Source organism: Alternaria burnsii, assembly GCF_013036055.1.
Source record: "Alternaria burnsii strain CBS107.38 chromosome Unknown 715, whole genome shotgun sequence".
NCBI classification, from domain to species: Eukaryota; Fungi; Ascomycota; class Dothideomycetes; order Pleosporales; family Pleosporaceae; genus Alternaria; species Alternaria burnsii.
The window spans coordinates 42,627-53,716 of NW_024066116.1; the positions used below are offsets into that span (position 1 = coordinate 42,627).

Genomic DNA, 11,090 nt, shown 5'->3' on the forward strand with positions numbered 1-11,090 from the left:
AACACACGTGCATGTGCGGAGTAGGTTAAACTGCTGGAGAACTTTTTTTTCGAATACAAAACAAACAGGTCGTAGCATACACACATATTCGCGGAGGCATCGAGTCTAACTGTGTTTGTGAGTGGGTGCATACATGTAGATACGCGGAGGTAGTGAGACCAATAATTCTTCACAGGGCAAGCGAAAAATTGTTTGCTTTTCGTCTCGGTTCGTGACCCGATTTCCCCAGATGCACTCTTTACTTGCTTGTTCCATGTGCGTAAACCTGTGACGCACATGTCCCCATGCGCGGAAGGGTGCCGGGCCGTAGCTCTTGATCCTCTCCCATTCAGGGTCCCGAAAAAGCATCGCTTCACCAGTCGTTTACTCGGATCTCGGACCTCTGTGCATTCCCGAACCCAAGTTGTTAAAGAGCACGCCCAGATGACATAAGTCTTACCCCTGGCCCGCCTGATTACTACTCGAGTCTCGTGGCAGATCGACACGCGCACTAATCCCTGCCAGTATGAAATATGCCAAGAGCTCCACTGCAACGCTGTCTTCCCAAGCAATTTCCGACACCAGCGAAGCTGCGGCGAGCCTCGGGAGAGCTGGAAAGGAGAAGCGACAACATCCACTTTTTTTCTACATGACTTGCAGACAGACCGCAACTTTTACTTTGGACTGAACCTCTTTCTGTTTGAGGATTTGTCCCGTTTCGTTTCCCTTTCTATCTCTCTCTCTCTCTCACACCTATTTCGTCCGTAATTCAGCTTATACACAGAAGTTGGACCCTTTGCGGACTGTTGCGCCTTCTCCACCCGTGGACTTTTGCGGATCAGCGCTACTTGTCCTCCCCTCGACACTCACAATGACGGAACCGTTCCCTCCACTCAACGGCGCACTGCCACACAACACAGGAGCCAACGGCGCACCCAGGCGGAGAAGGAAATCTAGTGCGCTGGGCTCTGATGTACCCGGCGATGTCGATGTACCAGCGTTGGCGACACATCGGACGAGCACCCCGCCGCTGAACAGTCCAACCACCATGGATCCGGTACGTTGCCAATTTCTTCCTATGCCTAGGAATCAATGTATACGTACAACGTGGGCGATGAGGGACATGAGAAACAAAGTTGCTGACCAGCCGTTTTCTTCTTTTCTTTTTTGCAGAGATCAGACAAATCTACCCGCCGCTCCAAACGACGCTCAACCCGCCGTCTCCTCTCCAAAGCAAAACGCCTCTGCATCCGCCACACATGGCTGCTCCCTCTCGTCCTCGGCCTAACCATCATCTCGCTCTACGCCATCTACCCCTACGAATCGAACCCGCTATCCGCCTGCCTCTTCCTCTCCTACCCGCTCGCACGCGACGACCCCCTCATCCCCGAAAACGTGCGCTCCGACCCCAATGGCCCGCAGCATTACGGCAAGGGCGGCCGCGACTTTGCTTTTGTCGGCTTCTACATCATCGTGCTGAGCTTTACACGCGAGTTCTGCATGCAGCGCCTCATCCGGCCCATTGCGATTAAACTCGGTATACGGAACCGCGACAAGCAGTCTCGCTTCATGGAGCAGGCGTACACCGCGCTGTACTTTGCGCTGTATGGTCCGTTTGGTATCTGGATCATGAGCCGCACGCCCGTGTGGTACTTTAATCCTATTGGCATGTACGAAGGGTTTCCGCATCGGACACACGAGGCGGTTGTCAAGGCGTACTATCTGCTGCAGGCGAGTTATTGGGCGCAGCAGGCTATTGTGTTGCTCTTGATGCTGGAGAAGCCGAGGAAAGATTTCAAGGAGCTGGTTGCGCATCATGTCATTACCGTGTCTTTGATTTGGTTGTCGTACAGGTTCCATTTTACGTACATGGGCATTGCCGTGTATATCACGCATGATGTCAGCGACTTCTTCTTGGCTGTAAGTTTTTTCTCGCGACGATACGGACAGAGAGAGAAAGACGTGTGCTAATAACAAAACAGACGTCAAAGTGCCTGAATTACATCGACTCCCCTATTGTCGGTCCTTACTTCTTCGTCTTCATGTGCGTCTGGGGCTACACGCGTCACTACATTAACCTCAAGATCATCTGGTCCATTCTCACAACCTTCAAAACCGTTGGTCCCTTTGAACTCAACTGGGAAACGCAACAATACAAGTGCTGGATCAGCCAGTACATTACCTTTGCCCTGCTTGCCTCGCTGCAGGCAGTCAACCTGTTCTGGTGGTTCTTCATTTGCAGGATCGCGTATAGATTCGTGGTGTACAAGGATGCGGACGATGATCGCAGTGAGTATGCGCCGACGGATGAGGAAGTGGAGGAGAAGGAAAAGTTGATCAAAGAGGGAGCCGAGGCGGACGCCGAGTTCGAGGGGTTGGAGAAGGAGCTGGAGAAGGTGCAAGATGCGCCCAGAACACCTGCGAACGGGTCGGGCCTGCAGGCGAGCGGTGCGGACAGCATTGGGTCGAGGGTCAAGCAACGCAAGGGCGGGAAGCAATAAAAGACATGACGGAAAGTAATGATGATGGGGACAACAATGGTATATGGGATCGGGTAAGGGGTCTAGAAGTGGGACTATTGAGCGCTGAACAGTTGATCTGACTCACCAAGGCTCGGTCGGCGGTTTGGATTGGAAGCACTTTTACGTGAAGGTATTCTTGTCGTGTGTTTAATGCGAGAGGAGAGCTGATGAAATACATAAGATAATAATACAGATTATAATAGTCATGACATTCAGATATGGGTCTGCTTGGCAGGCTTCCTTTCCAAAGATGTCCGTTTCGCTCAAACGTCGCAGGATTAGTCAGGTAGGCAAGGACACAGCCAGGCAGATACGAGTGCATGGAGTGAGCGCGAGTTCCCACAAACGACATATCGTCGAAAGTGAACGTTGAGATGCCTCCCTTTTTAACCGCGGCGGCACCCACTGGCTGGCTCCGGCCCCCTGTATGACCGCGGGCTGCTGTACGAATAGCTCGAACGACTTGATCATACTACGAACTCCTTGGATGTATCCATTGCCATCAGGACGAATTATAGAGATTTTGTCCCGGATGGATTTACCCAACTATGCGAAAATCTGTTTTCACCCATGTACATTGCTGACACTAGAGCCTTGGATGACCGTCGCTGCGAGCTGATTTGCACGTGGAGGTACAGATCGGCAGTGCATAGACGGTTTGCGAGTGCGAGTACGAAGTGCGAACACGAGTGCATACGCACGACTAGCTAGTGGCCGGGTTACCCCAACATGCGTTTCAACTCGAGTCCAGCTTTAAATAAAAGGTCGATACATCTTGACAGCGACTCTGAACAGGCTAGTCAACTCACTACATCCCCGTTACCATGGCGGGCGCACTACAAGCCGTCTTCGAACAACTCGGCCCTTTCAACATCCTCTCACCACGTGGAATCGCACTCATCCTGGGCACCGCTCTCCTTTTCCATATCGTCAGAAGCCTCGCCCTCATAATCTACAACCTGTATTTCCATCCCTTAGCCAAGTATCCCGGCCCAAAGCTATGGATCGCCTTTGGCTTTACCCGCACCTTGCGCCACATGCGCGGCGACCTCGACTTGCAGATGGCGGAGGAACACCGCAAGCACGGCGAAGTCGTACGCCACGGTGTGAACGAGCTGTCTTTTATCCATCCCAGTGCGTGGAAAGACATTTACGGACACGGCCACGCTGAGCTGCGCAAGTATTTCCCACCAAACTCGGTCAATTCGAATCAGATCATCGCGGCGGACTCCAGCAACCACTTCCGTATGCGCAGGGCCATGTTGCCTGCGTTTTCGGAAAAGGCGTTGGCACAGCAGGAGAGGTTGATCAGGGTTTACATCGACTTGCTCATGCAGCGTCTCTCGGAATGCGCGGCTTCTGCTGGTGGCAAGACGGCCGACATGGCGCGTTGGTACAATCTCACAACGTTCGATCTCATTGCCGATCTCTGTTTCGGCAAGTCGCTAGATGGTCTGGAGACGGGCCGGTCAAATGCGTGGATTGAGAAGATTGATCGCATGTTACGGATCATGCCTGTTTTGGTCCTGGCGACCTCGTTTCCCTTGTTGATGAGTCTGTTTAATCTGGTGCTTGGGAATAAGATGCAGCAGTCGAGGAAGGAGCATCAGGAGTATGCTGCGTCGCTTGCCATGAGCCGTATCAAGGGGAAAGAACAGACCGATCGAGGGGACTTTATGGACTTCATATTGCGCTCCCGCGGCGAGGAACACGAGTTGACGGATGAGGAGCTGGTGCATAATGCGGATTTACTCATGGTCGCTGGCTCAGAAACGACGGCTACAGTGCTTCTGGGAGTCACGTACTACCTCTTGAAAAACCCGACGACGTACAAGAAGGTGACGGAGGAGGTCCGCAGTGCCTTTGATACGGCTGAAGACATCAACTTCAAAGAGGTCAACGCGCGCTGTCCGTATATGTTGGCTTGTCTGAATGAAGCGATGCGCATTTTTCCATCGATTCCTTTGGCATTATTGCGTATCACAAACGATGGTCCGCCAACCCCTGTTGCTGGACACTTGATCCCTCCCGAGGTAAAGTTTACAACCATCCTGGCTACTTCTCACTCGAAGAAGCGGTATTTGTTAACAGATTGCAGACACGTGTCGGCGTTCATCAGCTTGCTGCATACCACTCCCCCCTCAACTTCCACGATCCACTATCCTTCCATCCGGAACGCTGGCTACCAGAGGAATACAATGATCCCTCCTCGCCATTCCATGACGACCGCCGCGATGTGCATAAGCCATTTTCGTACGGTAGACGGGATTGTATTGGGAGGAATTTAGCGTTCTTGGAGATGAGGCTAATCATTGCGTTGCTCGTGTGGAATTTTGATCTGGAGTTGGGAGAGGGCATGGACGGGTGGGAGAAGCAAAAGATTTTTGGACTGTGGGAGAAACCGCCACTAGAGGTGAATATTCGGAAGAGGGAGCTGAAGTAAGAGCTCGAAAAAAAGGATGACTGGCGGTTCTTTCTTATATAGACTAGATCTTGGCGTATGTTCTGTCGTTCTGCTGTATTGCGCAGAGTTCCTGGTCGTTTTTCCTCGTCCCTATCAGATCTGCCGGCCTTTTCAAAGACCAACTTGTCCATGTCCGACTCTCACTGCTGTTCATGGTTTTACAATGCAATCACAAGCAAGAATGTGCCACTGGTCAAACATTCTCGGACGCCACTCTACTCTGAAACTTTGGCGGTGGTCCTGGAATTATCACATTCGATATCGAATGCAGAATCGAGCACTAGATCAGCATGCAGGCTACTAACAGCGCTTATAGGACACCTCTCGACGTGCCACTCAAACGACATTCAGATAGAGCTAGGCTAATCAGTACTGTAGGAGATACATACAGACGAGTTATGCGACATCAAGACGACTGGTAACCCAAGACGTTGCTATGTACGGTCTCAATTCGCAATCCGTCCAGCGATTAAACCGCCCGTGATGGGAATATCTGCCCCAGTCGTGTACGAGGATGCATCGCTCAGAAGGTAGTTCACAGCGCCTGTTATGTCACTCGTCTCGCCAATCCGTCCCATCGGCGGGGCGGAACTAAACACAGAATACAGTTCTGGCTGTTGCGTCGCGCAGAGATCTGTCATATCTGTACGGATGAATCCTGGTGAGACAGTATTGACACGGACTTTGAGCGGTGCCAGCTCAACAGCCAGCTGTTTCATCATCACTCGCACCGCGCCCTTGGTTGCTCCATACATGGGAAGCCGTTGCAGTGGAAGGGCTATGTGGGATGCGATTGAAGCAATGAACACAAGGCTGCCACCGGAGCCTTGGTCTTTGATCGCTTTCGCAGCGAGCTGTGCACAGAAGAATGTTCCAAGGACCTTTCAATGTTAGTACACGGTAGAGTTACAATCAAGAAAGCTTACATTGACTTTGAGAAGTTTCTCGCATTCATCCCAAGAGTGGTCGAAGAACGACTTGTCGGCCACTATCCCTGCGGCAGTGACACTTGCGGATTTAGCATCAAGTCAACACTCTGTCCAGACAAGACCTACCAGTTATCGATGCGCCCAAAGTCACTTTTGATCTGGCGAAACGTTTCTTCTAAAGCGTCTATCTTGGTCACATCGGTACTATCGGGATGAGAAACGCCACTCCATTTGCGAGTGGAATCTTACCGATAGTACTTGGCTTTGATGCCAAGAGTAGACAAATCAGTCTGCGGCTTCTCTAGCACGTCGAGAACTGCTACATCTCCACCCGTCTCCGCAACAGCTTCAACCAAAGATAGACCTATCCCACGAGCGCCCCCCGTGATGACGGTGGTCTTACCCACGAGGCTCATTCTTTCGCTTAGCGATCGTTTGTTTTTATCATTGTCCTTATTCTTGAAAGATGCTGATGGTGTATTCGAAGAGACTTTAGACGGTTTGCCAATGTTTGCGATACCCCTCACTTGAGAGCCTCGTCTTGCGTATTGTGTGTACAGATCGCGGGATTCAAAAATAGCTCGTTGGTTGTAGACCATGGTAGCATTGCTGGCTGAAACGCAAGGCAGCCTAGGTCTTGATGACATTGCAAACTCGCCTACACAGCGACCAACTTTAGGCGTCGACATGGTTCTGCGGTAATATGAAACTGTCTCTGGTACAAAATGTGCAGCCAGATCCCCAATCACCTTCACCAACCATTATAAATATCCCATCAGTAGGCATTCCGTCTTCACTACGTAGCGTGATGCGGGGTCAATGTACCGGGTTGGTAGATCATCCGCGGGATTAGGATTCCGCCCCATGGGAACGCAGTTCGGCTGTATGCATCCCTCGATCAATCGGCGTTGGCATCACCGACCACACGACTTAGTTCATGCACGTGTTGTAAAGAATATTCAAGCTCTACTTTGAGCCGCTGTTGACAACGTGATGACAGCGGCTAGGTGAACTCCACAACAAGAACGTCGGGTGCTATCTTGCTTCAGACTGAGGGGACGGATATGCGGTTGGACGACCACGAATTGCGGATTTTGAAGTTGGGACTCCATGATAGCCTGGTCTGAGGCATAACAAACTAATTTCCAAATCGGAACGTATATATGACAATGGACCCAGGCTACCCATGGCTTACTAGCTTCAATCAAGCACAAAATAAGCTGTGATCCTTGGGCGCATGACTAGGCCAGTCTCCAACTCCTCTACCACTGATCGCAGTCTGCTCATCAAGGGAAACAGCGCCAGTATGCGATGCTGTGAGAGATCGTAGCAATTGGTTAAAGGCGGATGCATGGGTTCCAGGCGCTAAGCTCCCCCGCCTCCAGCTGCGCTCGAACTGAATCTCGCGATCACTCCCGACACATACTCGCACGCTCACTCACTCATTTGTTATATCGTAGGCTGATACGACAACACCCAGGCGAGAACTCGGCAAAAGGCAAGTACTGCATTTCGTTGTATATTCAACGCTAACACTATACATATATGTAAAGCGAAGGTCTCTTCGCGCTGCGAGGCGCCTCAACTCTGGCATCTCATCTAGTTCTAGGTGCAGATGTCCATGTGCGCCGAGGAAGTCAATCTTACAGCATCCGTACAAACGCATCATCAGAGATTGGAGCAACGCATACATGGGTCCATCTCAATGCTCAATGCAGCGCTTAAGCGCCATCAGGGCGCATCAAGTGTCTAGTCCAGTAAAGAAGTTCTTGAATCTCATACGTTTCCAAGTGTACCACCGGACCGTCCCCTCGCGTAAGTTTATCTGTTCCATGGTTTATGGACTCTATCTAATCAAGACGTGGTAGTAACAAAGGATCCTTGAGCAATCGCTCCATGTCCTCAGTGCAGATATGAACAGAGATATCCACCCCGCTGCCGGTCCAAGACGGCCGAGATCCAGAAAAGGACTGTCCAGGAGGTGGAGGTGCTTCTTTGATGAGAACACAACCGTCTAAGTTCGGCACGATGCCGTCCGCGTATCGTATGCGCGAGCCAAGACCGAAGTCGACATCGTAGATGCCGGCACGCGCCCAGGTTGTCACCAGGATATGACGCCGGCCAAGAAATGCCTGCCATATACGCTGAGGAGACTTCTCATACGTAGCGCTATGAAGATGATCTGCAAGATTCGCTGGGTCGCTGACAGTGGAAATTGTATGCCGAATTTTTCGGGTGATGGCAACCATTGATGAGGTAGCGTTGCTTGTTTGTTCGCGGCCGACTTCAGAGCCTGGCAGCTCAATATTCATCATGATGATTGGTGAACCCAGAAAGTCTTCACCCAGATTGAAAGCGGATCGAAGGCCAAGTACAAGATCGCAATGTACAGGGCCGTCATCCTTTCCGAGTTGACGTGCGCGCACAATGCAGGACCAGATGTGTGCCAACACGGCATCATGCTTGCTGATTCTCGGGCCATTACTGTCAGTACCATTTGTAGCTTCGTTGAAGAGAAAATCGACCTGCTTTGTGTTGAGATGAATGGTATAGTCAGAAACAGGCGCATTAGAGTTCCACTCAGCCCATGGCATAGGCTTGCCTGCTGGTGACACCAGTTTGGCCGCATCAAGAAATGGCGTGGGAGGATTTCCTGGTGCAGCCCACCAATCGTACCTGTGCAAGGGCAGACGTTCCGCTCGACTGATAATGGCCAGGTCCGGCTCCTCGGCGTTTATGTTTCCTGCAGCGAGGTTGTCCAAACGCGCCGGCTCAAAGACGGGAGTCAAGGTCGGGGCGGTCAGGCCCTTGATGACGGCAGTACTCACGCTCGCCCAGTCCGTGACGAAGCGGATGAGACCCGTGATGTCCGCGAAAGGATGCGCCGTTTTAGCAGCGAGGACAAAACCACCGTCTGACAACGTGGTGCACTGTATAGCCATGATCGGCTTGCGCAAGCCCGTCGTGGCATCGGGCTCGTTGGGTTGTAGAGCATGCGCAATGTCAACAACAGGCACAAATTTACCGAGATTATCGTCTTTGCGATTCCAAAGTGGCTGAGTTTTGACGCGCTCTATTTGATAGAGTGAGTCCGTGGTGGCAGAGCTCGTTGCTGAGACGAACTCCACACCGACGTCTGCGGAGGCCCCGAAGTGCGCGTAAACGCGGCCGAAGCGGCGGGCGTGGGCTGGGAACTCCCTCACCTCAGCGGGTATCGAGACATCGTCGACGACAGTGATGGACTTCAATTGGCCGGCCCATTGAGGATACGAAGTAAGCGCAATGCTGAGTGTTTGGCGGAGGTGCACGGCGACGTTTGCTACATTCCGCTCATCGAGGGGCTCGAAGAGCCATATAGCGTTTGTAAGAGCAAAGTTAGCGGTGGTTGCGTCCAGCAGCGACAGTGGGACTACGTGTTCATGCTGCTTTGACTTTTGGGGAAATACGCGTTCCGTTGTCGTGACTTTGACATCCACCTCGGGCGGCATGGTAGCTGGCGACGTGGGTCGCAATGTAACTTCCAGGTACTCGGGAGACGTACCGACGACATGAACAGCTGAGTGATCAATCAATGGTTCGACCGGTAGAAAATAGTCACTCTGGGCGTCGAAATTCCAACGACAGGTCCAACAACATTGTCGCAATCAAATCGTCAAGAGGACACCAACCAGGCACCGGTTGGAAGTGGGGCCTCGGCCTGTACCGACTTTGGAATTACCCGAGCTACCATGATGATCCAAATTCGGTAGATTCAACATAGACTGATAACGATTGAATCTTCTCAAAGCCTACGACATGTCGTCGCTTCTTCCTGATTTTCCGGAAGATAACCCAAAGCACCGATGTATTGGCATGGGACTTGGAATTGTTATTCTGATAAGGTTCTTAATCGTAATCCTTTTAAGTATGGGATGAGACGTTGACTCGACCCAGTTGCTGGTCATTAGGCTGATTTACAAGTTCTCGATCTGGTGATTTCGTTCCTTGAGGAGATTCCCGGGCTCGAATCAGCATCGCCCAACCTGTAGATCTTCCCGAACCCCAACTTGAAATGCGCACATCATCCCTCTCCTTGTCCGTCACGATCTTCACAGTTCGACTCTGTTTCGATTCTTTCACTGGCACTGCAAGTATGATTATTTCGCTCTTGCCGTAGCTGAGGTGCCCAAAACGTGCCCTGACCATAACAGGCACTTAAGTGTGGTCTTGGGTACTGCTTAATGGAAAGGCCAGGGTGGGTAATAAGCGCTGATGAGGATCTTAGGCAGCAGTCCGGGGGATAAAGGCGTGAGATAATAGAATCTGTAAGGGACGAAGATGAAGGCGATACTCTCTCGCTAGACAGCGGTGCCAAGTCTTGCCATCACATGGGAAACACTGGAAGATACTGTTTACAATAAACCAGAAGAAAGAATTGGATTCGATTAGAGGCATCCACAAATCGAAGTGGCGGAACTGAAGGAGCAATTTCGTCAAACTTCCTTATGAGAACAGAGAGAGATGCGATTGTGTGTTAGGTAGGCGCTTATAGTTGCTACGTAGTGTTGATAAGTTGGGTAGTGCGCTGAGACTACACTTAGGCAGTCTGACACACCTGAGCATCTTCTTACTCTTAGCCGATGCAACCCGCCCCAAAACCCAACCATTCCTGCTAAAATTGCCTAGTCGACAAGATGCAATTGCAATGCATCCTCACCGCCTTGCACTGCATACACTTAGCAACTGAAACCTAGTAACGTAAACACCGTCATGACTCACTGTGCGAGGGCAAACTGAAGACCCTGGGTCCGGCCTCTTCCAGCATGCCAAAGCTTGGGCCTGTAGCGATCTTAGAATGGGAAATTTCGGAAAGCATGTTAGAAAGTGTCTAACATACCCTCGTTCACAAATGTTATGCCGTGTGGACCGGGAGCAACAGCCATTCGATGCACCGACCCGAGATCCCTGACCCATACAGCTGGCATGGGGATCATCGGCGGCGGACCGGCGATGGGCCTTCCCATTGCCCATTCGTCACCACGGCACAGGATACCGTCGCGTAGGGTGAAAGTCGCAGCACTCCCTTTGTCGCCAGGCTCTCCCAACATCGCATATTTCTGGTCGAAATCGCCTTCGGAGCATAGCTCAGGGCGAACTATAAAGCGGCCTTTGATTGCGATGTGAAAAGGACGAGGAAAGGAGTCCATGGCGGCTGTC

At 51.5% G+C, this 11,090-nt stretch overlaps 5 protein-coding genes across 5 annotated transcripts; 2 read left to right on the forward strand and 3 right to left on the reverse strand.

Moving 5' to 3' along the window:
- Positions 1 to 850: 850 nt before the first annotated feature.
- GT037_007140 (lag1-domain-containing protein) lies at positions 851 to 2,480 on the forward strand (the record flags this gene model as incomplete). The annotated part of the gene is made up of 3 exons (XM_038932187.1): positions 851 to 1,036; positions 1,153 to 1,899; positions 1,962 to 2,480. 3 exons carry the CDS (start codon positions 851 to 853, stop codon positions 2,478 to 2,480), a joined length of 1,452 nt encoding a protein of 483 aa, XP_038784675.1.
- Positions 2,481 to 3,325: 845 nt separating this feature from the next.
- On the forward strand, positions 3,326 to 4,944 carry GT037_007141 (cytochrome p450; the record flags this gene model as incomplete). Its single annotated transcript, XM_038932188.1, has 2 exons — positions 3,326 to 4,534; positions 4,600 to 4,944. 2 exons carry the CDS (start codon positions 3,326 to 3,328, stop codon positions 4,942 to 4,944), a joined length of 1,554 nt encoding a protein of 517 aa, XP_038784676.1.
- A 467-nt stretch (positions 4,945 to 5,411) lies between these two features.
- On the reverse strand, positions 5,412 to 6,493 carry GT037_007142 (uncharacterized protein; the record flags this gene model as incomplete). Its single annotated transcript, XM_038932189.1, has 4 exons — positions 5,412 to 5,846; positions 5,892 to 5,973; positions 6,021 to 6,098; positions 6,144 to 6,493. 4 exons carry the CDS (start codon positions 6,491 to 6,493, stop codon positions 5,412 to 5,414), a joined length of 945 nt encoding a protein of 314 aa, XP_038784677.1.
- Positions 6,494 to 7,744: 1,251 nt separating this feature from the next.
- On the reverse strand, positions 7,745 to 9,382 carry GT037_007143 (transferase; the record flags this gene model as incomplete). The annotated part of the gene is made up of 1 exon (XM_038932190.1): positions 7,745 to 9,382. One exon carries the CDS (start codon positions 9,380 to 9,382, stop codon positions 7,745 to 7,747), a length of 1,638 nt encoding a protein of 545 aa, XP_038784678.1.
- Positions 9,383 to 10,555: 1,173 nt separating this feature from the next.
- GT037_007144 (uncharacterized protein) lies at positions 10,556 to 11,080 on the reverse strand (the record flags this gene model as incomplete). The annotated part of the gene is made up of 3 exons (XM_038932191.1): positions 10,556 to 10,599; positions 10,653 to 10,712; positions 10,771 to 11,080. The coding sequence occupies 3 exons, from the start codon at positions 11,078 to 11,080 to the stop codon at positions 10,556 to 10,558; spliced, it is 414 nt and encodes a 137-aa protein (XP_038784679.1).
- Between the last annotated feature and the right edge of the window lie 10 nt (positions 11,081 to 11,090).